General features: G+C 35.3%; 7 protein-coding genes across 8 annotated transcripts; 4 read left to right on the top strand and 3 right to left on the bottom strand.

The window, feature by feature from the left end:
* The first annotated feature begins 5,694 nt into the window (after window positions 1–5,694).
* Window positions 5,695–10,679, top strand: LOC129802038 (protein LTV1 homolog). The gene is made up of 6 exons (XM_055847584.1): window positions 5,695–5,894; window positions 5,956–6,096; window positions 6,170–6,271; window positions 9,007–9,896; window positions 9,962–10,211; window positions 10,396–10,679. Exons 1-5 carry the CDS (start codon window positions 5,892–5,894, stop codon window positions 10,194–10,196), a joined length of 1,371 nt encoding a protein of 456 aa, XP_055703559.1. The 5' UTR covers window positions 5,695–5,891; the 3' UTR covers window positions 10,197–10,211; window positions 10,396–10,679.
* Window positions 6,266–9,015, bottom strand: LOC129802036 (glutamate receptor ionotropic, kainate glr-3). Its single transcript, XM_055847581.1, has one exon. It carries the CDS (start codon window positions 8,368–8,370, stop codon window positions 6,280–6,282), a length of 2,091 nt encoding a protein of 696 aa, XP_055703556.1. The 5' UTR covers window positions 8,371–9,015; the 3' UTR covers window positions 6,266–6,279.
* Window positions 10,217–13,425, bottom strand: LOC129802037 (6-phosphofructo-2-kinase/fructose-2,6-bisphosphatase-like). 2 transcript variants are annotated; one of them, XM_055847583.1, is made up of 9 exons: window positions 13,142–13,425; window positions 12,740–12,889; window positions 12,547–12,672; window positions 12,129–12,289; window positions 11,775–11,909; window positions 11,454–11,711; window positions 11,169–11,387; window positions 10,856–11,090; window positions 10,217–10,518 (listed from the first exon to the last, which is right to left on the bottom strand). In XM_055847583.1, exons 2-9 carry the CDS (start codon window positions 12,792–12,794, stop codon window positions 10,379–10,381), a joined length of 1,329 nt encoding a protein of 442 aa, XP_055703558.1. In that variant the 5' UTR covers window positions 12,795–12,889; window positions 13,142–13,425; the 3' UTR covers window positions 10,217–10,378. The 2 variants fall into 2 exon arrangements, with proteins under 2 accessions (XP_055703558.1, XP_055703557.1); XM_055847582.1 differs by having other exon boundaries at window positions 11,454–11,909; window positions 13,142–13,286.
* Window positions 13,426–13,797: 372 nt separating this feature from the next.
* Window positions 13,798–16,287, top strand: LOC129802035 (DNA cross-link repair 1A protein-like). Its single transcript, XM_055847580.1, has 2 exons — window positions 13,798–14,023; window positions 14,086–16,287. Exons 1-2 carry the CDS (start codon window positions 13,993–13,995, stop codon window positions 16,257–16,259), a joined length of 2,205 nt encoding a protein of 734 aa, XP_055703555.1. The 5' UTR covers window positions 13,798–13,992; the 3' UTR covers window positions 16,260–16,287.
* Window positions 16,288–16,393: 106 nt separating this feature from the next.
* Window positions 16,394–18,602, top strand: LOC129802039 (zinc metalloproteinase nas-14-like). Its single transcript, XM_055847585.1, has 3 exons — window positions 16,394–16,601; window positions 17,802–18,082; window positions 18,148–18,602. Exons 1-3 carry the CDS (start codon window positions 16,523–16,525, stop codon window positions 18,577–18,579), a joined length of 792 nt encoding a protein of 263 aa, XP_055703560.1. The 5' UTR covers window positions 16,394–16,522; the 3' UTR covers window positions 18,580–18,602.
* Window positions 18,603–19,457: 855 nt separating this feature from the next.
* On the top strand, window positions 19,458–21,089 carry LOC129802040 (zinc metalloproteinase nas-4-like). The gene has a single exon (XM_055847586.1). It carries the CDS (start codon window positions 20,263–20,265, stop codon window positions 21,043–21,045), a length of 783 nt encoding a protein of 260 aa, XP_055703561.1. The 5' UTR covers window positions 19,458–20,262; the 3' UTR covers window positions 21,046–21,089.
* A 359-nt stretch (window positions 21,090–21,448) lies between these two features.
* On the bottom strand, window positions 21,449–22,131 carry LOC129804998 (zinc metalloproteinase nas-13-like; the record flags this gene model as incomplete). The annotated part of the gene is made up of 1 exon (XM_055852799.1): window positions 21,449–22,131. A coding segment is annotated over one exon (573 nt), but the record flags the coding sequence as incomplete, so codon positions are not given.
* Window positions 22,132–27,092: the final 4,961 nt, after the last annotated feature.

A 27,092-nucleotide genomic window follows, 5' to 3' on the forward strand; every position in this document is an offset into this window, starting at 1 on the left:
AACTCTTTCGTCTCTTTTGGGACTCTGAGTACCCAAAGCAGCATATGAATGTTCTGTGAAAAACAATCTTTTTTAATTATTCAAAAATATCTATCTATAATTGATAAAAATCCGATTCTTGTGGATGATTACAAACTATAAAGATGTCCAAATGTAAGATATTTTTTGTAGGACCTCAATTAATTCCTGAGCTTAGATATTTTTGATTAAAAAATGATGAAATTGGCTTGCAGCATATGCTTCGGTCCGGAAAGAGTTAAGAGACCTTTAGTCCACCCAACACTATCAATTCGTATTTTACTGTTATTACAAAAGAAAAACAGGGAATTCTGATGATTTGTTATCAATGAAATCCATATTTTGGTGTTTTTTTAATTATCAGAAAATAGATCAGAGCAGAGGCGTAAGAACGAATTCTGCTCTTTTTAGTTTTAATTTTTTTTTCAAATTCAATTCGAATTTGCTAAGTAATGTGTATTATAAATTAATCTTATCAAACTCTTCTTAATAAATGTAGAGTAAATACAGATGATTGAGGCGGTATGGTGTGGTGTGACACTGCCCCTCAAAACGGTTTTTATTTTCTTCAATAAAGAAAAACCGGAGAAACTCTCAATCAGACTATCGAGGAAGACGGGGCAATATATAGAAGATCCAGAATATTTTCATCGTTTTCATTTATAATGAGACGAGGCAGCGTATTTATGAGAGTTTGAATTTGTTAAAATTATAAAGACTAGAAAGTCCTTAAAAATTCTAACAACTTTGAACATAGTCTCGTATATAACCAAATTTAACCATTACAATAAATATTTGTTATTTAAAACTAAATCATATAGATAAATAATGAGAAAATAGTTTCATGTTCAAACTTTCAAAAGATGGTTACCAACGCTAAGACGGCGGTGGCCGCTATCACACAAACATTAAATTCTTTGTACACCTATATCTCTGTCTAAATTTTTGCTTTCAAGAGCTCTAGCTCAAAAGCAGTACTTGAAAAAAAAAATAAATAAAATAAAAAAATGTTAGTAAAATACCGAGGACCCCGAGGACACTATAGCACTTTTAAATAAATAAAAATTTTATAATCGCAGTAAATGTGATTTTTGTGAAGACCGTTTTGAGACGGTCTTATCTGTTAGATTAGTTAAAAAGAAAAACTTTCAAATTCAAAGTTGTTAAAGATCTCTTTAAATACCAAAACATCAAGAAAAAGTGAGAAAAATTCAAGAAAAAAGTTAGAAAGGTATAGTATGTAGTACCAAGGATTCTAATTTCTACCAACTTACCGGTGGTACGTAGAATCCTGGTAGAAAAAGATTCCCATTCCTTGAATTTGGGACCAAGAGTTTGTGAACATTGTTACAGAGATATAAATATGATAAATGTAGTAATATTTGATTGAAAGCAGGGGAATTCCAAGAAGCACAAACTTGAGTGGCATGCAAAATTGGAAGTGATTCGCAAAATGGGTCCTATATGAATGAAATTGTAATTTTTTATTCATTTTAAATCGGCTATTTGTGGATAACAGCCACCCAAAATTTCCTTGAAATTAACCCGGCTGACCAATACTTTTGACAGTTCTTTTTAGTCACTTATTAGTAGTAGTACTCGTAGCACTCGATATTTTATTGAAAATAAAATAAAATTTTACTTTTTAAATTCAGAAATAAACCCCAAATTTCTATATTATTTACTCATATATTGTCATTATTTTAAACGAAAAAAAGTGTTTTTATTTAAACTAAAATCTGAAACCTTTAAATCTAATCCATTGCTTCCTTGTGCCATATTGCCGCTTTGAATATGGATAGGAAATTGACAGCCTACTGATGCCAAAGTTACACTAACACATATACAGGCAAGCGAACATTGCCGCCCGGAATATGCCCAAAGCGGAAGCATTATGCGTTCATCATCCGGATATGTTCATAATTAGAAAAAATATTGTACTTGATCATAATTTCGTGTGATTTTCTTAAAATTCTTTTCGTGGTTTCCATCATTTGTATCAAGTGCAATTTTTCCAAAAAGAATTAAATATTTTCTGTCTTACAATTTCCTTGAAAAGTTTACTTGGAAGTTTACTTTGGAAATTAAATTGTAAATATGCACTTTTAAAATCCACAAATAATACGACTATTTTTCAAACAACTTCTTAACTAAAAGCTGAATATTTGCTTTGTTTTCAAGAGGAATTTTCCACAATTTACTTTAAATTGGTCACTGGTATTTTCAGAATGAGTGATGTTCAAAACATGTTATGTCAGTATGATTACAGTAGGTGTAATTAGGAGAGAATCATACCATATCTAACCGAGCACTTAACTGACTGTCAGAATGTAATGCAAAAATGGTTTTCTGAATGTCACACAAAAAATATCATAGAAAAACAAGCATAAAATTGATTTTTTAACACATGATACTTCCTACAAATGGTGGAAACAAGTAGAAGAAAGCTCCATCTAGGCAGTGATTCGCAAATTTTTGTATCCTGTGTAATGTTTCCGATGAAAATGAGGTCTGCATAGGTGGGCAAAATGTTGCACGAAGCTGAGCGAACCACGGAAGAGTCGTAAAAAGTGCCACTAAATTTTCATTTTTTTATAGAGAAAAATCCAAGGATTTCCAGGAATTTTGTAAGGTGGAGTTATCAACCTAGTAAGTAAGAATTTTTTTTGAGATAGGGGAAAGTGCCCATGCTTGATACCATTGGAAGCTTCGTAATGACTAAATTTTCTATGTAATATAACATATATGTGACTCATCGCAACCATATTTTAAAAACTATGGGAAAGTTGTCAGTTTTTAAAATAAATTGCGAAGTCACGTTTGTCGAGAAACATAGAAAAAATTTAGTCATTACGAAGCTTCCAATGGTATCAAGCATGGGCACTTTCCCCTCGTGGTATAATTGATTCAGATTGTTTGGCATTCAATAAAAAATCCTGAAACTTGAACTCCACTTTCCGTACGAAGCTACACAACCTCCCCCTACTTTTCCCATTTATTGAAGATCCACTAAACAACTAAGGCCTCATTCTTGCAGAAAAATCCGCCCGGAAGTTGGCTATCAGGGAATATTTGGTGTATTTTAATTGCGATATAAAAAATGTGTAAAATTTTACTACTATAATTGTGCAGAATTGACCATTTTAGTTGTTTCATTTAAAAATGTTTTAAAAATGCACAATATTTTGGTAATTTATTGTCACGTGATTGAAAATTACCACTATTATAGTTAAAAAATTTTCAACAATGTTGTAATGTTTGAAAATATGTAAAATTTTAACACTATAATAGGGTTAAATCGGATAAATTAATTATTTAATTGCGATCTATGTAAAAATTCTCACTATTATAGTCATAAAAAATTTTCAACAATGTTTTGTGATTTAAAACTGTTGAAAAATTCTAAAAATTAACATTATTATATTTAGTATAATGATAGTTTTTCACATTATTATAGTGTGAAGCCTTATGTATTTCAACCAAAGTTGTTGAATTTTTAAGCAAAAGTTATCTAAAAATTGTTGAATTTCCATTTATAACATATACTTCAGATAGATGCGCTTTTCAGTGGGCAAAAGTCATATAGAACATCAAATATTTATATACATAATAAGTATATTGTGAAGATTCGAGCATCAGATATAATCATCTCGCATCAAGAGAGGGATCCCGAGTACAGAAAAAAACATTACAAATGTTTAAAAATGCAAAAAAAATAAAATCTGCGAAATGAAATGAAAATTCTACAACTTTAAATTAACAATTTTAAATAAAACACATTTTCCAAATTTAACACTATAATAGTTGGGTGAAATATTACACACTATAGTAGTGTCAATTTTTTGTGTACGAAAAATTTAATTAATTTGCAGCAAAAATCACTGAAAACTGCTTGTAAATGAATCACAGAACCATTTTTTAACAATTTCGAAGCCCCGTCTGATAAAATATTGGAGTTTATTTGACACTGGTTTGGTTATGTTTCGTTCTTTTTGATATTTTAACAATTTCTCGGACTGTTTTTACCAATTTTTCATCACAATATAATGAAAACACTTGTTTTAACTAATTTGAATATTATTTCTAGACAAAACACTTAAGAAATTAGAGAAAAACTAAGAAAATATGGGAGCGTTCCATATGCAAGCTACAAAGAATTGAAAAACTCGCACACTAATAATGTAAAACCGCATCAGCAGGCTGTAATACATGCTCAATTCGCTGTCCATATTCAGAGCGGCAATGCTTTTGCATATATAATTAGCATTTTTTTTATTTTGCAAAAAATAAGACATTTTCCCTTAAATTATCCCTAGAATTCATTTTTGCATGTTTTTTTCAAATTAATGCGAAAATAACATTTCTCCTAACATATTTAATTCGCATGGCAAAATTGAGAGGGAAATAATCCGAAACTCTCTCTCTCTCTCTCTCTCTCTCTCTTCTTTTTATGTTTTTGGCTGTCAGACTCAATCAGGTCCATATAGCCATTTCGCTCACTCTTATTTACTCATCTCTCCTTATCATTTTTCTTTTTGCTCCATCACAAATCCTTTTTTTGCTCCCTTATCTTTTATCATACTTCCTTCTTGATATTTTTGCGTTCAGTTTGTAGCTTTTAAGGACGGTGAAAAACTGTTTTCCAATTATTCACCGGACGCGCTTCGATCAAGGATCGAACCGAGGGCCTCTGCGTCACAAAGCCAACACTTTGCCCATTGAGCTACCGAGACCCCTAATCCGAAACTGATATGTAAAAATCCTTTGTTGACAGTCGCTCTTAAGGTTCAGCCGGGTAGTGGAGGGAAATTATACAAAATTGACCATTAGGGTTGCCAAAAAGTTGTCCCGCGTTTTTCTCAATTTGGCGCGTTTTCTTATCAGCTCATCCTTGTTGTAAAGAGTTTACCGTCTTTATTTACTCTAAAATCATTCTTAATACATTTTAAAATGAATAAAAATATAGACATAGCTTTGGTGCCCTATTTCGGCCACCTTCATTCTCATAGTTCCTTGCCCTTCGGGAATTCTTCCAATTTCTTTTTCACGTCATCTCGTTTGTCGAAGCTACAATTTTTGTTATTCTTTTGCATTGTATAATCTCTGGAGTACGTAAAATCTAAAAGTTCATGGAAATTCGAGGTACAAGAAAGGTGGCCGAAATTGCAAGCTGGCCGGAATTTGGCATACTTACCCTAATTATGATCATTTGAAAAGTCTTTTGTAGTCAATGAGATTTTTTTTCAGGTAAAATTTGATTTTAAAATTGGGAATTTATAACAAATAATAACATTTTTACAAAATGGCCTTGTGGCCAAAAATGAATTAATCAATCAGAGGGCTAATTTTTGAAACTCTCACTCGCACTCGCAAGCTCTTTAGTGGCCGAGAGAAATCCACTCGCACACCCCCGTAGATTCTTGAATCGCAACGACTACTTTAGGTTATAAAGAAGTCGTTACAGAATTATTTGTATCTGCGGGGTGTGCGAGTCAATTTGAGTCAATTTCTCTCGGCCATAAAACTCGCGAGTGCGATAGTGAGAGTTTCAAAATTTGGCCCCAGCAGATCTTTAAATTTTGAAAACAAAAACAGCTGTTTTTTGTTTACCTCCAAATCCAAAGACTGCACTCATCGATTACATCGAAATACATCGATTATCATTATCTTAATCATCATGACATTTAATGATTTCGTACACAGTGCGTTTCGTCACACACTCCTCGATCTGTCACTTTCTATGAGAAAACACTGCAGCGTGCTTGCGTGCTCTTGTTCAGAAAGTAATTTTCACGTGTTTTTTGTGGTGGAAAAGTAATTTAAAACAATAAAATTACTTTTAAATATCTGTATTACGGGCTTTGCAACCGAAAATGGTAAGCAATCTCAAATAATGATCTGAATTTCTCATAAACACTGACCTAATTGAATTTTCAGGGAAAACGTAGAAGATTCATTGATAAAAAGAATTCAGTGACCTTCCATGTGGTTAATCGCAGTCAGCAGGATCCTTTAATAGCAGATGAGACTGCTCCACAGCATGTTTTGATGGAAGTAGCCCCCACACAAAAGGAAAAAGTAAGATTTTGAAATTGAGGTTATGTTTGTTTATTTTTTTTATTATAAAATGTGCATTTTTCCTTTTTTATAGCAAAAAGAAGAACAAGCTAAATATGGAATCTATTTTGACGATGACTACGACTACTTGCAACACCTGCGACCTCGAGGTCAGGTCGTCTGGGAATGTGTTGAGGTGAGAAACTATTTCTTTTCCTCGTAGTATTTTGCCAAGTTGTATTTGTCATATAAAGGATGTTTCTGGGTAACAGTTTTGAAGTATATTAGCTCTCCAATTAAGGCCAATGCAGCAAGAAAGTAACCCAAACCCAGCGCCACGAAGGCTGCTGTCATTTTTTTCAAATTAACTATGGCTCCTTCGGGAGGGGGCTCGACACTTGACGCAAATTCCTCAATGGTATCACTTAGCCACTTTTTTTCCAATCCCATCTCAACCATCCTTCTCACATACTTATCTGCGGTCGGCTTAAGAGGAGAGTTTTTTTGGAGACCTAGTGCGATTGGCATGTGGATGACACATTCCTTCATGATATGTAGAATTTGAGCTTCTTGATTTCTTCCTGAGCGCAGTTTTCGCAGGTAGTGTTCATTCTCGTAAAAAGCATATTGTCCTTTGCTTACTTTTTCAACAGCCTCATCAGCACTAATAACTTCATCGAGTCTTTCACCGATGATCTGACTGGTCTCATCCAGGGAAGTCAGAAAGAATTTCTTTGCTTGTGTTGAAATAAAAGCTCCACAGCCAAGCTTACTCTTTGCTAATTGGTCCATTGTATCTATTGTTAGTCTGGCAACGGGATTAGCAAGGATTGCTGTCATACTTGCTCTATAGGCTACAACCAAGAGAATACAGTAAATATAGTACCAGCCAGTAAGAAGTCTAATGGCCCACGGTTTTGGTAGTCTTGGAAGAGATACTAGGAGGATCATACTGTATGTATAAAGGATACAGTTCGAAAAATCATCAAAGATGTCTTTAGATCTTATTGATTGGATTGGTTTATGTTTCTGGTTATCCATTATGATCTCTCTCTTTGCATTTGTCCAAAAGATAAGATTCCTTACACGAAAATGTTTCTTTGAAGAATTCTTTGGGGTCATTTTATGGTGTATGTAGATGTAAAAATTGGAAAGAATTGAGAAAATCACTCCAACAGAAAGTAGTGAAATACATACACCAATCCACATTTCTGGGCTGAATGGTAATATAAGAGTCTTCCAAGAATTATCAGAGAGAATTTCAGGTGTGAGAAATGTCAGGCATTCAGTGTCATAGGGAATTGTCAGGTCCATTAGGGTCAAATGATATCTTGTGTAGTGAAAGTCTCCAATGGCAAAATCCGATTGTCCTGATACAATTTCACCAAGAAGGCCACTAAAAGTTCCATTGAGTTGAAATTTTCCCCACTTCTCGATTTCTTGATTTGGTGATTTATAAAAGTCCACTTGAAAATTTAAGGCTTTTGCCAGAGCTTTTAACATTTCAACTTCAACTCCTGCAAAAAATTCTCCAGAATTTGAATCATTTTGATTTTCAATATGAATCCTAACGGCAGGAACATGTTCCAGTACAGCAGCTTTCAGAAGCTGTTCATTAAGATTTTTTGTCTTGTCCTCAAACAGAGGTACTCTGTATCGAAATTTTCCATCCTGCCAGTAATCAACCCTCTTTGTTACAAAAATATTCTTGAGAGGTGCTGGAAAGGGTACAGTTGTAAGTTCGAACCAAGGACTTGAAGAATTGCTAGGATTGTGTCTTTTCTTGGGATGAAGTTGCTTGACAAAAATTACATTTATAATTTTCTTCCAAATACTAAGCATTTTTGTACTGTAAAGACGATAATCATGCAGAATAATATACTTTGCATGACTACTGAGAAGTCGATGCTTGTCCCCAAATCTGAAAAACCGCTCCATTTGAATTCCATTGGCTAAATAAATTACATAGATGCCACAATTAGCTTTTCGAATTTCTTGCAGCATCCGCACAGTATTGTAGTTTGGCGAGAGAAGGTCCTCAGAATCATTAACAAGGGCTAGGTATATTGGATAATCCTCAATGCCAGTGGCAAAGATAGGTCCTCTTAACAATTGATAATATTGGTTATCGGTGATTATGGCAAAACATTTTCCTGGATCGAGTTTTGATACAATAGTTCTTGTTAAAATGTCGAGATGTGGATGAAGATTGAACTCCTCGACAATTTTCTCTTGAGAACATTCACTCTTTTCACAAGTTAAGAACAAAATCAGTAGGGTAGCAAATATCTTCATTGTTAGCGATTTTTTGACTTGAGCAAACTTACTTCAATTAGGGTAAACTATACACTGGTTGTCTGCAAGCAATAAGATTTACTTTATAGTTTAGATTGAAAGTACAATTGCATAAGATTCATGAATATCCAATAACACACTCAGCTTTAATAAAGAACCGCTGTTCCTTTACTCTACTGACCTTTCAAATGCAAAATCAGTTACATTAAATATTAATTTGCTGTGATTCTTTCATAATCACAGCTATTGTGATTGTGCGGTCCGGTCAACCACTTGTGATTGATCTCACTTTGACAAAATAGATATTTTGAGCATCTTCAATTACGAAAATTTGCAGCCTATAAAACTAACCTACGAAACTACATAGTAACTGTTTTGTTTCTATTTTTTGTTATTTAAAAAGCTTAAGCAGAAATTTTATTCCTTTTCTGGTATCTCATTGATTGTCTTTGATCTGCGGTATGTGTATGCGCCCACGCACATACACACAACACACATAAATAAATTTCGAGAAATTCGGTAACAAATAAATGTTATTTTCTTCTAAGTTTGCACATAAACCGAATTTATAAAAACAAATCACAGCCCCCAATAAGCTTTGACAAGCTTATTACTTACTTTTTATTCTCATTCTAGGACTCTATTAAAACGTCGCAGAAAGATATTGGCAAGGGTGAGAAAAGCACTAAAGAGTCTGGCTTGAAATTGCCTAGTTCAGTGTTCGCATCGGCTGTGGAGGAAGATGAGGGCATGCTCCATAAGGCTGCTCCAGTTTTTGGTCCTCAACCTGACCTTGATCCCGATATTGTGGCTGCTTTGGATGATGACTTTGATTTTGAGAATCCAGATAATGAGTTGGAAGATGACTTTATGGATATGGCTCTCGCTGAGGGTAGTGAAGAAGAAGAAGACGATTATAACGAGGAAGACAATGATGATTTTGATGATGATGTCTCAGATATCGGGGAGTTAATGAAAAATTTCAAGAATCGCAGTAATCGCTTTGACAATACTGAGACAAAATCCCGCTTCACAGAATATTCAATTTCTAGCAGTGCTATACGACGAAATGAACAACTCACCCTCCTAGATGATCGTTTTGAAAAGTTCATGGAGAATTATGATGAGTCGGAAATTGGAGCTCTGGATTGTGAGGATTTAGAGGAGGGAGACTTCAATTACACTAACGATATGCTGGTTCAATTGGCTACAAAAAGCAAATACGACAAGTATGAGAAGTATGATAAGAGTTGGGATAAAGAGAGACTACAAAAGATGCAGGAAGATGAGTCTGCTGAAGAGGTTTTTGTAGAAATTGAAGTTGAGGATGATGAGAAGCCTAAGATAGATTGTGAAAGTGTTCTCAGTGTCACTTCTGGAAGAACCTTTAAGCCTCGATTAATTGAAAGCGCGAGAAAAACTAAAAAAATTGCGATAGGATCCTTTGGGATTCCAAAAGATGTTTTAGACACAGACCGGACACTTACAATTGACAAAGTCAACAAACTTCACAGCAAGAATCTCAAGTACGATTTTCAAAAAAAAAAAAAAAACAAAAAACATTTAATAAAATCTAATTTCCTTTTTCCAGGGAAGATTCCTCGGGTATGTCAATTTGTGCTGAGAGTGTTAGGTCAACTCTCAGTGTTTTGTCAATTCGCCCAAAGGATGAGACCAGAGAGGAAAAAAAAGAACGAAAGAAACTTATTAAGGAATATCGGGCTGAGCGACGGGTTGAAAGAAAAGCTAACATGCAGGCATTCAAAGAGGAGAAACAACGTCAGGATCGCATTAAAATGAACACCATTACTAAGACTCTTACGTAAAAAAAGTGATAACAGGTGAATTATCAATTTCTCGTCTTCTGATTTTTAATTCAACTTAGTGAAATTTAAGTTTTTTTGCTTTCGCAAAAAGAATAAAAATTGAAAGAAACAGCACAAATTCCAAAAAAAAACACAGTGCTAACAAAAAAGAATGTGAGAGTTCAACTCTGTCATCATCCTCCTCAATTTACATCTTCAGGTTTGGGCCGATGGGTGTCTACGGCTTCAATAGGCAACTTAATGTGCTCTACCTTACATCCATAAGCGACTGGAGTTAATTTGATGACGGTGTGTAGAGGCACTTGTAAGTAAGGAAGTTCATCTGCAATTGCAAAGGTAATTATTCTTCGGCATTTGAATTGTATACAAATATTATTTACGAAAAATCTATGAATTGGGAACAATCTTATTTAAAAAAAAAAACTTTAACTGAACCTGATACTTATTGAGTTAATCAGAAAATATATTTCAATTTCATTGAAATACGAAGATTTTCAACTCAATTATTATCGCTCTGAATGATCTTAAGTGCACTTACTGGTCACTTTGTCAAGGTCATTGATATCAAATTATGATGGAATTTGTGAAAAGATTGAGTTTTCCATCCATAAAGTATTTCCGATTATCTTACAAATTCGAAATCCATTTAAAATATTTACCTGAAGTCTTGTCCAAGAAATATGCTAGAAGACACCGAAGGACAGCTTGGTGTGAAACTACCAAGACGTTACCCTGTCGCTCCAATTCCATAATAACTGGCTCCAACCGAGCTACGAGATCCTCATAGCTTTCACCCCTTGGGTATCTATACACATACTTATTTTGATCGCGTGCTTTAAATTCGTCTGGATATTTTTTGCTAATTTCCGCGTAGCTCATTTCCTCACAAATGCCCTAAAAACAATTGTTTGTTTTATAGTTTTAAAATAATTAAAAAGAAAAATCAAAACCCTGCCGAAAGATCAATCTTACAGCATCAATTTCATTGAGGGCCTTCCATCTTTCTTGAGGCGCTGGAACATCTGCCACAGTCTGGATGGTCCTTTTGAGCCACGATGTCCACACACGAAGACCGTCAATATGTTGGTCCTTGATGTAATTTGCGAGAACTTTGGCATATTGTACACCACGTTGACTCAGGTCAGAATCTCCACCAATCAATCCCCTAATATTATGATCGCTTTCTCCGTGCTTAAAAATAAAATTGTCTATAATAAAATCTGACGTTCCAGATTATAAAATTTGTCCTTTCCTCACCCTGGTAAAATAGATGGTCCTCGGTGTAATGTGAATGTTCATTAGATAGTAGACAATGCGTGACTGGATGTGGCCTTCGTGTCGATTGACGACGATTCGTTCACCTGTATTGAATATCTTCATGTAAGATAGAACGTTTTCTTCCACTTCATCAAGTGGTTGATATTTCTCTTGGTAATGTTCAATTCTAAGAAGAAAGTCTTTGAGTGCAGCCTCTGTATTCATATTTTTATAGTCTGGGCTGCTGATTTTCACCTCCTGCAATGCATCTGCAGTGAGATATAAACAGTTGTCTGGATATGTCATTTTCATGCATTTTACCATGATATTCTGCTCAATGATTCTCGGATCGTCACATATTGATTCGACAAAAAATAGCTTGTAACCCATTTTGTCTACCACAATGCTCCTTATCATCTTTCGGCGTTCTTTTGTTGAATTTGTTGCATCAAATACCTGCAATATATCCCACAGATAAATAACTACCTCCTATTAATCATATTTGACGATTTATATAATAATTGAGGATCGAAAGTTCATGGAATCTCCTTCCGGTAATCATTTTCAAATGTGTTCAAAACGTATTATAATTTAGAATATTTTAAAAGGGATGCCCGGAAGAATATTCCATCCTCTAAATAAAATTATAATATTTTGTAGAATATTTTGAAGTACCGCAACTTCACCGCCAGAATTCAGCCACTTACAGACGTCTTCCAGAGCTTTAATGGCACAATTTGTTCTAATAGCCATGGCCTCTTCATTGTCCTGCCTAAAGAATTCATGGCTCTTATATGCCGTTGTCGCATGACGACGATATTCGCCTAAATTGAACACTGAAATTAAACAAGAAAAGTGCAAAGTATAATCCTTCCATTTGTTATTCATTGAGCTAGGCTTTTCAACTTGGAACACAAAAATCTTATCGTTTTGACCTTCTCTCATCATTTCCAGTTTAAGAGCGACGTCTCATTTGATAAGGAGTTATCATGAGCCTCGGTTTTTCTTATAAATCAACTATTTGCATCACGTAATGATGTTATGGGAAAATTATCAGAAGCTTTTTAAGGAATTAGAAGAAGAAAAGTGTTACCTTTTGTATTGATCCCAATCCAATTGAGATATCGTGATAACTTTTTGGCAATGTAGGTTTTTCCTCTAGCTGGTAATCCCACCATTGCAATCACATGTGGACTATTGACATAATTAGCCCTTTCGCCTAGAATTATTTCAGATAATTGAAATTAAAGGTCTTTCTTGGCTTCAGTAAGGTTCAAGGAACTTACCGTATCCAAAAGTTTCCTTGTTGAGAAACTTCCATCCTAGTGACTTTAAATCCATAGAAGATATTTGAAGCCTTTGTTAATCCTCATATATAATAAACACACTAAAGTGATAAGAACTGGAAATTTTCCAAATCGGCCACTACTGTTTACCTATTGAAAGCAAATAAAAATCAACATTAATAAAAATTTCCAGCGTCTATTTTACAATGCTAATTGGGGATATATTTAGCATTATCGCGTTTTCTCATCAATGAGGTATGTAAGTTGTTTTTCACCAAGCCTCTTTCCTCTTCAAAGGAATTCTCCAAAGATTTCAGTGAGTAGTTTTTTTTTCATCCTCTTTTCTTATATTTAAGTAAACGAAGTAAACACAAAAAAAATGTATGGAAAATTACATCTTACCTCAATGTAACTTCTAACGGTAGTTTTTCGGGGGAACTGTTCAGGACAATATTTGTTATCAAAGGCAAAATGCCACATGCCCCAGAGCTAGCAAAGAAGTGGTCTGACAATTTTTCCCCTCCTCCAAGTCTGACGTTCTACTTTTTGACAATCCAGTTACGCGCCATCCCATTCCCCTCTATAGTTCACGCGTTCCTTTTTCTTCGTCGGTTGATGTCTTGGCTTGGCGGGTCGACGTTCACAGTCAACTTCACGTTTTATTTTCTTTGACGATACCGAATCTTATACTAAAAATTTAGTACTGCGCTGCGCGCAATTTCAAGACTAGAGCACAAGAATTAATTTTAATATTAGTCATTATTAGTTCATTTTCTTTCACTTTTTTTTAAACTTTTTTTTTTAAGATAAAAGTTTCTGAAGAAGATGAACAAACACCGGAAGTTAGTAAAATGGTATCGAGTTTTAGGACATTCAAAATCATGCATCCTTCCATTTTAGGAAAATTGGTAAGTCCTGCATTTTCTGTTGAATGGATTTTTTCCATATTATTATTTTAATTTATTAATTTATATTTAAAATGCATTTTATATGTTTGAATTTTCCTGTTTTGTTTCGTATCTACATACTTTTGGCTTAGTACATATTCTCGGTTTCTCAGTTTGGTTTTTGGAAACCACTGGAAAACTGGAAATTTACACAACTTTACAAAACGTAACCTCACAATCATTGGATTTCACAATTACAAATAATTGCATACCGGCTTATTTTTTCAATTTTTGTCAATTTTTAATAATTATTTGTTGATTTCGAGTGACTTTAACATTTTAAAATTTACTGATTACATAAAAAATATGAGGAACGAAGAGGATCTAGTAAAAAGAGGTATGAAAATGGTAAATATTGTTTTGCTTTAAACTAAAAAACATAAACAATTTTGTTGACAGATTTACAGGAACAGGGAAAAGGCATTCGTGTCAGAGCTCTTTCAACACTACAGGATTCCTCAAGCATCGCTCAAACTTCTGGTATGAAAAACGTTGAAAAAGAAGAAGATGTCATAGTTTTATCGTCAGACAGTGAACCTCCACCGGAAGGTGTACCTCCAAGTGTCCGGAGGCGCAGAAGAAAACGGAATTTGATTGTGAAAAATGAGGTTGAGGAGTCTTTGACTCAAACGAGAAGGAAATCTGTGAAACAGCAAAAAATGGATGCTATTGCACTAAAAAACTATAGAATCCAGGACTACTTCAATACCGTAACTAAAGATGAATATAATGAAAATTTTCTGAAAAATATTAAACATATGAAAATTCCTCCATCGTCCAATGAGGAAGGAAAAGAATTGAGAGAGGGAAAGCAAGTTAAGAAGAAGGAAATAAATATTCCTCTTCGACAGTATTCATCTACCAGAGCAAGAAACCCTGTGACAAATATTTTTATTAAACGAGGATTGGGCAAAAGCACAAATCTCAAAATGTTTGGAAAGAAGCATCTGTCTGATCAACAGAAAAAAATTTACAATTATTTTACCCTCCATCGAGGATCAACTTTTAGGTCATACTACGATACTTTCAAGGAATCAATCTTTCCAGTCATGATATCTGGTGATATTGACATTGACAACTTTTTGTCGAGTCTTCTGCAGGCGACAGAATCAACCCATGATCTCTTTGATTATAAGATTCAAAGAGATCACCTACTACTTAGTCCCAGGATGGGTTGTTCTATTGATGATGAGGTACATTTAATTGACCTATTGGATAATACCATTAAGAAAGAGGAAGTCGATGTGGAGGTCAACCCTGAATGTCGTAAAGACTCGGTATCTTCTTGTGATTCTGCAATTAAACTTACGGAACCTGAAAAATACGATAAATTCTCTCTGTCTAGAGTGCCCAAATCTGAAGAGACAAATCTTAAATTTCCAAAAGGGAGAAAAGTTGTTTGCCCACCTTTCAAAATCATCAAAGGTACTACCTTTGCTGTGGATGCTTTTAGATATGGGATAATTGAAAAGATTACTCAGTACTTTCTCACCCATTTCCACGCAGATCACTATGTTGGTCTTAAAAAATCTTTTAATCAGCCCATACATCTTACAGCCATTACTGCTAATTTCGTAAAATCCTTCTTGAAGGTTCAGGAGAAATACCTTAATATTCTTGAGTACGACGTGCCCAAAATTATTGATGGGGTTGAAGTGACTGCTATTGATGCGAATCATTGTCCTGGAGCTGCCATGTTTTTATTTAAATTGCCGAGTGGTGAATGCATCCTTCACACGGGAGATTTTCGAGCATCTTTTTTAATGGAGATGAATCCTATATTTTGGAATAACAACATCGATACAATCTACCTCGATACCACATACCTAGAGTCTCAGATTCATCTTCCTAGTCAAGACGAAAGTATCCAAACAGCTGTGATGGAAACGCAAAAATTTTTAGAAAAAAATATTGGCCAGAAGTGTCTTGTCATCGTGGGAACTTATGTGATCGGCAAGGAAAAGGTCTGGCTTACTCTGGCTAAAAAATTCAACTTTCGTGTGTGGCTGGAATCACAAAGACGTCGAGCTGTTGAGTGTATGGAGAATTCTCAGCTATTGGCAGTATTATGTGATGATCCACGCGAGGCTCAGCTTCATGTTTTGCCCTTGGGTCAACTTAACTACGAATATGTTGTGAAATATATGTCTCAATATGAGAGGGAATTCACACATGTTCTTGCACTGCGCCCAAGTGGATGGGAAGTGAATTCTAAACCACGTCATCAGGGAAATGTATCAATTGTTGGAGTGACCTATAGCGAGCATTCCAGCTACACAGAATTGAGGCGTTTTGTGAGATTTCTAAAGCCGCTCCACGTGATCAACACAGTAAATGCTGAGAGGATGAAGGAGAATGCAAAAGTACCGGATAAGTGGTTGTCCAAAAAAATTGAGCCATGGCGGGAGAGTCAAGAAAGCACAATAACATTGTATTTTCCGTTGAAAACAAAACATCGGGTTCGGGAAGAGATAGAGGATGGAGCAGAAAATCTCACACAACTCAGCCTTATTGCCCAGTGTGATTCGGTTGATGTAGCAAGTAGCTCCGCAATCACTGATTGGACATTTTGACCAAATAAATTAATTGTGATTCTCTTAATTTTTTTTTCAATAATATTACATAAACAAAATGTTTTTGTAGAAAAAGTTTTTAACATTTTTCTTCTCTTGCATCCTCATTGGTATGCTATGCTTAGCGACACTGATAAGCCACACAAGTGACACTCGAGGAACCGGAACGTGTTGCTTCTCAAGGTGTCGAGAACACCTAATAAGAAGACTATAAAAGGGGAATTTATTTGTTCATTGATTTATTTGTGATTCCCACAGTGATCATGATAGGTGTTCAAGTTGTGATTCTGTGTATCTTCTCAGTGGCTCTTGCCAAGCCGTTTTTGCCATATTCCATCAATTGTAAGTATAATGTCTCTTTTAATAAATTTGTTTCCAATAGCTTCAGGTCAGTTTGTTATGATCCTCAATTTGAGATTTTTCGTGGAAAATTTAAAAGAAAGCAAGACAACAAACTCGAAGATTGATCTAGACAGAGAGTAATTGTATTTTAATTTAATTCGCTTCGATCACAGTTTTTTTTTAGATTTCCTTGTAAACACATTGAGCAAAATTTGTCCATTCATTGAAATATTACCTCGTATCCATGAAAAGAAAAAAAAAAACAATGACAAAGCCCAAACAAGTTAATATGGTAGTTAAGATAGTTTTCAGGCAAGCGAAATGGTTGCAACTCTAAAACGTACAAATTCGATTCTGACTTAAATTTTAAACATACAGAATAGTTGCAAGTTGCAAGTATACCTTAATAGTCAGCATAAATAAAGTTGTTGACTTGATTCTACCCCTAAAATGTAATCCATAATAGAATTAATATGAATTTTAGCAATTTTAGAGTTATGGCCTCTATACACTAGAGAAATTTATGTCCATTGAAGAGTTTTTCCTACACAAGCATCGGGAATTTGCTTTAATATGGACGTAGACTTTTCTAGTGTGTAAAAACCATTAGTTATAAATACACAGAGATTGCCCGAAAAGCATGACGATTATATAATAAATTTTTCTGGGATTATTACTGTCTTGTCTATTAAAAACATTTTAATGAAGAAGATATATAAAAGCCATAATCTAATTGAAATCGGTCAATAAGCACGTAAAATGCCAAAGATAAAGTCTGGTCAAGTTTGAACCGTTTCATTTGATGCCTGATCTAATGTCAGAGAGGACTCAGAAGAGCTCAATTGTTGAGCAAATAAAATTTGATAATAATTGAAAATGACGATGGAAGGAGAGGCAATGTTAGATCACCATTTCCTGGCATGTAGTCGATATATATATTTTTTCTGAAAATCCAAAACATTTTCACCTTTCCCATTGCTCTCATTCTAAAAATGATACTAAAGACAGGACACAAGGATGTTAAAACTTTTTTTTATACAAAGTTCCGATTGGATGAAGTCGCAAAATTTACCCCAAAATTTGAAGAATAGGGATTGTAAAAAGAAACAGCTAAACTTTAATAAGGCTTGACTTGAATCTTTTGGAAATATTTAAAGTGTTCTTTAAAAATAGCATAAATTATTTCTGTAAATGTTCCAGGGAATTTTCCATATGATACTGACAATGCTGAGGAAAAAAGTGGCAATTTTGAAGGTGATATGATTCTCTCACCTAGGCAAATGATTGATCTTCGTTTTCGTACTGGATTAATTAATCTCAAATATCGCTGGCCAAACAAATTGGTGCCCTATCAATTAAGCAGTGAGTTTACCAGAGAAGAATCAGAGTTTATTCGAGAAGCTCTGGATTCTATTGAGTGTGTATCTTGCTTAAGATTTGTGGAGAAAAATTCATCTCACAGCGATTTTGTTAAAGTATCTGTAAGGAAAAATATTGACTTTTATTTAAACCGAAAACAGTAATTAATAAAAAATGTTCTTTACAGAGAGAAGTGGATTCCGGATGCTTTTCTTCCGTAGGTTATCAGGCTGGGGAACAACAGCTCAATTTAGCACCGAATGAACTGGGTACAGGATGCTTCCGTAAAGGCACAATTATCCATGAATTTCTACATGCATTGGGATTTTTTCATATGCAAAGTGCTTCAGATAGGGATGATTATGTCACAATTGTGTGGGAAAATATTAATCCACAGCATGTCCATAATTTTAAGAAATACAATGAATCTGTAATTACGCATTTTGGCGTTAAATATGACTATGAGAGTGTGATGCACTACCATAAGACAGCTTTTTCAATGAATGACGAAGATACAATTGTGCCTAAGGATCCAAATGCCGAAATTGGCCAAAGAATTGGACTCAGCGATGGAGATATTAAGAGACTTAATAAGATGTATCAGTGTGATGAAATGTAATAAATCAACAGATTTTAAATACCGTACAATGTTTGACTTAAAAAAATAAAAAAAAAATATATATATGTATATATATATATATATATATATATACATAAGTTAATTTTCTTTTTTTTTCATTTTGTTATTTTCAATATATTGATAAGCCTAGATCAGCTTATTGTAGCTGAAGTTCTTAACATGAGTACACTCGGATTGCATACAAACACAAAGTCGATTTGAAGCTGAAATTGGGAAATGTTATGCAGTAATTTTTCATCAAATTCCTGAAACAAATGCAAATTGTCTGTTTAAATAAACCGAAATATCTAGGATTTGGATGAACTGACAAAAAGATGATTTATGGGCGAAAGACTAGAATGTTGTCTATGATTTTTCCATTATTAATTAATTGCTGAATTGTGTGTGGTCTTTCTTTTAAAAGCAATGTGGTCGAGTATAGAGTCCAGTTCAGATCCTCAAACAAAATTTTCAGGTACAATTTTAAGGTGTGACTTTGATTTTATTTTCAGTATGTGTATTATTCATCGTAATGAGACAATTTTTTATTACAATTCAATCATATTACAATGTTCTCTCTCAGATTTTTAACTCGAACTTATAACTTGTAAGTGTTGAGTTAGAGATCGGATCTCATCCGCCAGAGCCGACCCTCTTGCTGATTACGCCACGAGACTCCGAAGACCTATTAGGTTGATACTCGCACTTTATTATGGAAATACGATCCAAAAGGATCGTTAATATCTCTGAGAAATTGTATCTAAAAAATTGTTTTAGATAAACGTCGGAAAGATGAAAAGATATAATGAATTTTAGTGAAATGCTTATTTAGCTCATATTTTACCCTTGGATATGGGCTATCAAGGAATCAGAAAAAATATGGTTTTCCAATAAAATAAATTTATATATTGCTACTTCTAAATTACAATGGGCCAACTCATTTTGAGCAAATTTTTCAACAGCATGAATGTTTCAATTTTGTGTAAATAATTTACTTCAATTTTTGGTTTGGACAAAAACAATTTATTTCTCATCGATTCTGAGCATTGATTATACAAATCGAAATTTTCATGTCTTTATTTTTCAAAATATTTTTTTCTGTCTTGGCTCCATGTTACTCCTAAAATGATGGGCAAATTTTCCTGGAATAAGGGATCCACTTGCTTAAGTTAGTCATCATTTGCATCATTTGGTACTATCAAGAAATTTTGTTCGCCAGTTTGTTAGAAATAAAATGCACAAGTGCACTAGTGCATTGTGTAGTTTATATCCGTTATTTATTGATTATTTGTCTTTTATGTTAGTGCTAGTGTGGTTTTTTTAAATTATATTGTTGAACAATGAGTCGAAATGGGCATATGGACTGAGACCTGAGTAAGGGGATTTAAAGTGGGGAACAAAAAAAGTGCACTAAGTAATTTCTCTATAAGAATGCCAAGGGTATTTTCAGATACACAAGGAATTACAATGGGCTGATGTAGGATATTGTTTTTAGGAAAGTAAACAGCATTTTATTGTCAACAAGATAACCCGTTGATGTCTACATTGATGATCTTGTTAAAAGCAGTTGATGGATTGATTTACACAAAAGCTCTATCTTCTCTAATCATGGTGATAAAGGTGGAAGAAATTGGTATAAAAGCTGATGGATATTAGAAAATATTAGTAAATATTCCGTGGACAATGAAGTCAATTCTAGTAGTGTTTGCTCTTCTGGCGCTTGCCTGGGCTAGCCCCTTCGCGAGGGAAAATGTTTCAGAGCAGCCCACTGAAGAAATGGGTGACTTCTTTGAAGGAGACATGGAGCTTACGGAATCGCAGAGAAGGACTTTTTTTGAGGGCATGATTGATAGTCGCACAGGACTTCTGAACACTAACTATCGCTGGCCAAGCAACACCCTCATCTATGACTTTGCAAGCAATGTCAATCAGGCTCAAAGAGACTATATTGAATCTGGATTGAAGTCAATCGCCGATAATACTTGCATTAGGTTTGCTAGACGTACAAATCAGGCTGATTATGTCCTTGTTACAACGGATGCTACTGGATGTTCATCATATGTTGGAAGAATTCGGGGTATGCAGACACTCAAGTTGGCACCGAATGTTCCTGGCTCAGGATGCTTCCGCTTTGGCACCATTGTCCACGAATTTATTCACGCTCTGGGCTTCCATCATGCCCAGACAGCTTATAATCGTGATGAATATGTGATCATTAAATGGGAAAACATTGAACGCGGAAAGGAGGGCAATTTCAACCTCAGAGATCGCACTACAACAACTATGTTTGATTTGGACTATGACTATGGAAGTGTTATGCACTACAGCGGTACGGCTTTCAGCACAAATGGACAACCAACAATTGTTCCTTTGGATCCAACGGCGACCATTGGGCAGAGAGTAGGAATGAGTGAACTTGATATCAAGCGACTCAACAGAATGTACAACTGCCCAGGGAGTCAATAAATATGTATAAAGAAACAAATAAAATTGCAAGAATATGCTTTAGCTAAGCTTTGGTTGATTGATTTATTACTTTATGTCTTTTTTTTATAGAATTTTCGTAAACAGACGTCCATTGATCACAATTAGAAAATTATCTGACACAATCATATCATTATAATGACGGGAGAGATAATAATATGATCATCTCTTACGATTATTTATTTGTTCACGAGAGAGACTTCCATAAAAAAAATATCACGTGTGCTCAAGTACTTACTCACAGTTGTTGAAAGCACACATCTTATAGGAATAAATTATTGATCGTATCACATATGTAACAATAATCTTAGATTAAACCACTTCAAAAATTGCCGTATCTAAATGATAACTGTTTTTATTCAATTGCAAGAATATTGCCAAGATGGGAGAAGATCTTGGTTCCTTTCAGCTGTAGAGAGAAGAGGTTGCATGATCAACAAACAAATGCATTTTTATTCACAGATTTATTTTTCATATTTTGAATAAAAAATTTATTCACTGTCCGTCCGGGCAATCGTACATTCGGTTGAGACGTTGGATATCCATAGGGCTCATAGTATTCCTTTGACCAAGAACAATTCCAGGCTGAATTGGCACAATTGTAGGTTCTCCATTCATACTGAATGCTGTTGCTGCGTAATGCATTATACTATCGTAGTCATAGTCCAAACCATACATTGTGGTTGTTGTCCGATCTCTTAACATAAAGTTACTTTCAGTACCTGCTTCGATGTTTTCCCATTTAATGATCACGTAATCATTTCTGGTATAAGCTGTCTGAGTATGATGGAAGCCCAATGCATGGATAAATTCATGAATAACTGTACCAAACCGGAAGCATCCTTGTGCCGGTACGTTATTTTGTAAATTGAGTTGCTGACGTCCACCAATACGTCCAACGTATGAAAAGCATCCTGAGCTTGAAGTGGTCACGTATACATAGTCAGTCTCAGTAGTACGCGGAACAAAACTGAGGCAAGTGTGGCCCGTCACGTTCATTAAAGCTGAATCAATCCAATCTCTCTGCTCCTGATTTACATGATCGGCATATTCATAATAGAGAATATTATTTAATGATTAAACGAACTTACCTAGTGAAGTTCAATCATAATTGTACGAAGCTCCTCTTCCGAGATGATCAAACTATGTAGTCCCTCTACTCTGTGCCGAATTTCACACGTTTCGTCGGTATTTTTTAAATTTCAAATTGAAATTGTAAAAAGTCTCCACAAAAATGTCGGCTCTCCACATTTGTTGGTGGAGACCCCTAGTGGCAATATTTCTGCCACGTCATCGTCATTATTTCAAAGCATAGCCGTAACGTATTTTACATGGGTATGACTGATACTAAAAAGTCTGGGAATATTTAGGGTGGGGTTTGATCATCTCGGAAGAGGAGCTTCGTACAATTATGATTGAACTTCACTAGGTAAGTTCGTTTAATCATTAAATTGTACTGTGCTCCTCTTCCTCGAGATCAAACTATGTAGATGTTCAAAGCACGTTACGGCTGTACATAATTATAAATTTATTTCAATTTTGAGACTTCAGAATTGTTTTAACAACAGTAAAGAGATCATCATAAGGATAATTCATTATTTTCTATTTAAGATAGCTTTAGCAAATCTGTCCTTTTCATGGACGAGCGGTAGGTTGTAAAACTTCGCAAATATTTGCGATTTTTTCGACCAGCCAGCCGTTTTCTTTATAATTTCAATATCTACCCCAAGTCTATTGGCCGCAGATGTTGCGGCGTGTCGGGCAGAATACCCAGAAAATATCGATACATCAATCTTACACTTCATCAAAATGTTCTTAATCCAATGGCTCAAAGTTTGAGCCCCTACAGCCTTATGTGGTCGTCTGAATGAAATGAAAAGAGATTTTACATCTCCACGGATCAACCTTGTTTTCTCTAGATACAATTTCAAGGTTGATGCAACACAAATGGTCTTATCATCATTGTAAAACGGAAGAATGAGATTTGGTTGATGCTCACTTGATTTGGAGGTCTTAATTCTACGCGGGATTCTTACTTCAATGTGATCGGACATTTCTCTTATCTGATCCACTTCCATCAGAGAGAATGTCTGCAATCGATGTCCCGTAACCAAAGCCAGCAAAATTACGAGTTTTTCTGATAAATCTTTTAGAGAAAGATCAACATTTTGCGGCAATTGACGGTAAAAATCCAACACGATCTGTGGGTCCCATGTTATATCATATCGGGGTCTATTTGGTCTTACGTTACGAACTCCCCTGAAAAACCTCTTCACAATATCATCTTGACCTAATGATGGTCCAGCTAATAAAGCTAATGCTGAACGATACACATTAAGTGTACCATACCCTGCTCCTTTACTATATTCTTCGCTTAAAAATTTCAAAACCTCTGGAACAGTAGGGTTAAATTGATTCATCTTTGTGTTGGAACAAAATGTCCACCATTTCTTTAGGCCCACTTCGTATTGCTTCCACGATGATTCCGTCAATGACGACAAAAGGATGTCGTGAGACTCCTTAGGAATCCCTTTTAATGCACAGCTTTCCCTGATATAATCGCGGCAACCAGGGTAATCTTTCTCCAGAAACTGGTTTCTCTGTTAATAAAACGATTAATGTAAGTATCAGCTGATAAATAAATTATATCTGAAATGATCATTGACTGAAAAATTGGGTACCAAGGCTGAGAAGGCCAATTAGGTACAATTATAATTCCTTCGGATTTCTCATACTGAATCTTTTATAAGACTCGAAGAATTATAGAGAATGGAGGAAAAGCATAGAAAAAATATGTTTTCCAGGGAATTGTGAACGCATCAATTGCAATGGAATACGGGTCTCTTTTCCAAGAAACATATCTTTGACATTTCGCATTTGAACGCGATGCAAAAAGATCTATTTCCGGATATCCAAAATTTCCGACAATTTTTTGGAATCCCGCATCAGATAACTCAAATTCCGTATTAGATTCCAGCTTTCTCGATTCAAAATCAGCCTCAACATTTTCTTCGGATGTTATATATGATGCGAATATGAAAATATTTCTCTGTTCGCACCATCGCCATATTTTTTTTGCTAAATTACTCAAATCCTTCATTTGAACTCCACCCATTCTATTGATATATGAAATCGCCGTTGTGTTATCAATTCGAAGAAGGATTTGACAATCTTTAAGATCATTGGCAAAACATTTCAAACCGAAAAATGCAGCGGTCAATTCCAAGAAGTTAATACTTAAATCCTTTTCGTGATCCTTCCATGCACCATGTGCACTTTCATTTCCACAAACAGCCCCCCAGCCTGATTTGGAAGCATCCGTGAATATCACTACATTATAGTAAGGATAACGAATCGGATTGAAGCTTGAAGAGCCAACTGTTTTCCACCATGTGAGCTCATCTATAACTTCCTGGTTTATTGTCAATTTTCCATTATAGTTTCCGTTATTATTCAAAAGAGCCAGAAATTTTAATCTTTCACAAGCCTTCGTGTATACCAAACCGTAATTGACTGCCGGACAGCATGATTCTAAAAATCCAAGCATTTCAGCAAATTTTTGGATCTTATATTGATGATTAATTTCAAATTGTTGGACCAGGCATCGTATCTTTGTCTTCTTGGCTTCCGGCAATTCTACAGTCATATTTAATGAATTATAGATAAACCCCAAAAAACGACAAATACATGAAGGTTTCAATTGGCTCTTCTCATAATTAATTATGAATCCCAACATTTTCAAAAGATTTTCTGTCAGGTTTACATTCTTTTCACAGTCCGTAAAAGACTTGCCCATTATCCATATATCGTCTAAATAGACTACCAGAGTAACTCCCTGTTGACGTAAAAAAGAAGCTACGGGTTTCATGACTTTTGTGAAAACATAAGGAGCAGTATTTAACCCAAAAGGTAGGCAAGTAAATTGGTAAAGTGCTCCATTGAATGTAAATCGCAAATATTTTTTATGTGACTCATGAATTGGTATTTGATAGTAAGCATCTTTTATATCAAGGGAAGCCATGTAACAATTTTCTGACATGAGCTTAATGACGGTCCTACCGTCCTCCATCTTAAAGTGTGGAGCATCTATGAACTGATTAAGTTGTTTCAAATTGATGATAAAACGATTTGAACCATCAGACTTAGGTATTAAAAATATTTTGGAAATAAAGTGTTCTTCAACATACGAACACTTCTCTACAGCACCCTTTAAAATCAACTGATCAATTAACTCTTGAATATTACAACGTTCAGACGTTGTATAAACACTCTCTGCTGGAGGATTATTTTGAATAACATAATAATTAAAAGGAATTCTGTACCCCTTTAACCAAGAAAAAATTACGTGATCCTTGGTTATGACTCTCCAAGCATGAGTGAAAAACTGCAGGCGCCCTGCAGGCTTTCTTACATTATCTAATGTCGATGAGTTGATTTCTTGCTGTTCTTGTATTTCTCGGATTTCTGCTGTCGCTGCTGCTGACGTTGATGTTGCTGATTCTTCCTCGATGACTTCGATGACCCGCCTGTCTGCACATAACCCTTCTGCTGGATGCGAGGCGGGACCTTCCAGTTTTTTGACTTGGATATTTCTTTTTTCTTCAACTCTTTTCCAGTGGATTGCATGGATTTGGTGGATTTAACAGTTTCCTCCAAATCTTTCCCAAACAGGAATTCATCACTTGTCATTGATTGGAGTGTATCTCTCATAGACACATCCACATTTCCAATCAGAAGATTTCTGCGAATTACAGACTCATCGTGTTGAAGATCAGCAAGCAATTTACTTGCATCAATCAATGACTCCATAATTTCTTTCCATACAGGAATATTTTTCTCTCTCAACAACTTGACTGTAGCTTTGGCTACAGCAGACAAAGCAGAAGTAATCTTTTGCTGTCTCTTGACAATCTTGTCATCTCTTGCCACAATGGCATCTGGCATGATAACCTTAATGAGTTTGTTGAGAACTGGCGGCTCAAATCTCGGGCAATTTTTGGGCGGAGTGTGTTTTGACAAAAGCTCCTTCAGAGACTCCTCAGGAATACCCTTCTCAATAATTTCTTCCCAGCGGATTGCCAGGTCAGGTATAATCTCCGGAGCGAACTGGCGATCGCCATAAATCCTCTTACCAAAAATATCCATGATTTCTTGCTCAGACAAAGGTATCTGACCTTTTGAGCCATTGCCAGAACCTTGAACCTCATCAATCTGAAGGGGTTCTTGAAGATCATCGGATCTTTCGACAGGAGGTGAATGAGATTCACTCCTGACAACAATCGGAGACCTAGACCTGTCTCGTGATTGAAAATTGGTCTCAGCGCGACCATCTGAACTGCCATCCCCGCCGCTGCCTCGCCTGCTGTCTCGACTGCTGTCTCGGCTGCTGTCTCTGCTACTCTCCCCGCTGCTCTCATGGGCCCTGCTCCGCTGTTCTGGGCGACTTCTCCCTGTAGTTCAAAGCCAAATATAGGGTGTCAAAGAAGTTCACAAGATGGGTGCATTGATGAGCTGCTTTTTGCGCAAATCCCAGTATAACCGGGATTAACTAGTGATAACCAGTTTTTTGTGAGTATAACCCACTTCTACCTTGTGTGAATTTGAGTAACGACTCAAATTTAGTGAGTATAACCCACTTTCAATGCACCATTGGAGGGAGACACAAAATCTTTTGAGATCAATCCCTTTCACACTGTGAGTGATAACCCACGGTCGGTAGAATGCGCAAAATAAATGAGTAATGACTCATTTAAAAGAGTAATGACTCTTATAAGTGTTTAATGAAACACAAGCAGCTTTGGCCCAGAGGGTTCATGGAACCTTCTAGAAACTTCTGGAAGTACACTCACAGAATTATTGTAAAATACCTACCACGACTGCGTTTATTCTTCCAACGCTTGTCCTTGCGTTTGTACTTCTTCAGTTTCCTCTCCAATTTCCCAAGACGCTTCTCGAACTCCTGATTTTCCTGATGATCTCGCATTTTCCCGAAAAAACGTGTTACTCGCACGGCACACAATAGAAGAATG

Source organism: Phlebotomus papatasi, chromosome 2 (assembly GCF_024763615.1).
Source record: "Phlebotomus papatasi isolate M1 chromosome 2, Ppap_2.1, whole genome shotgun sequence".
Lineage (NCBI taxonomy): Eukaryota > Metazoa > Arthropoda > Insecta > Diptera > Psychodidae > Phlebotomus > Phlebotomus papatasi.

Coding starts and splice junctions, on each gene's coding strand:
- LOC129802038 (XM_055847584.1), top strand. Junction 6,272..9,006: donor TCGTCTGGGAATGTGTTGAG/GTGAGAAACTAT, acceptor TTCTCATTCTAG/GACTCTATTAAAACGTCGCA. Junction 9,897..9,961: donor CTTCACAGCAAGAATCTCAA/GTACGATTTTCA, acceptor TCCTTTTTCCAG/GGAAGATTCCTCGGGTATGT.
- LOC129802036 (XM_055847581.1), bottom strand. CDS start 8,370: ATGAAGATATTTGCTACCCTACTGATTTTGTTCTTAACTTGTGAAAAG.
- LOC129802037 (XM_055847582.1), bottom strand. CDS start 12,794: ATGGATTTAAAGTCACTAGGATGGAAGTTTCTCAACAAGGAAACTTTT. Junction 11,388..11,453: donor GGACCATCTATTTTACCAGG/GTGAGGAAAGGA, acceptor TTTATTTTTAAG/CACGGAGAAAGCGATCATAA. Junction 10,519..10,855: donor TTTCTTGGACAAGACTTCAG/GTAAATATTTTA, acceptor TTGCAATTGCAG/ATGAACTTCCTTACTTACAA.
- LOC129802035 (XM_055847580.1), top strand. CDS start 13,993: ATGAGGAACGAAGAGGATCTAGTAAAAAGAG. Junction 14,024..14,085: donor AGAGGATCTAGTAAAAAGAG/GTATGAAAATGG, acceptor TTTTGTTGACAG/ATTTACAGGAACAGGGAAAA.
- LOC129802039 (XM_055847585.1), top strand. CDS start 16,523: ATGATAGGTGTTCAAGTTGTGATTCTGTGTATCTTCTCAGTGGCTCTT. Junction 16,602..17,801: donor TTTGCCATATTCCATCAATT/GTAAGTATAATG, acceptor TAAATGTTCCAG/GGAATTTTCCATATGATACT. Junction 18,083..18,147: donor GCGATTTTGTTAAAGTATCT/GTAAGGAAAAAT, acceptor TGTTCTTTACAG/AGAGAAGTGGATTCCGGATG.
- LOC129802040 (XM_055847586.1), top strand. CDS start 20,263: ATGAAGTCAATTCTAGTAGTGTTTGCTCTTCTGGCGCTTGCCTGGGCT.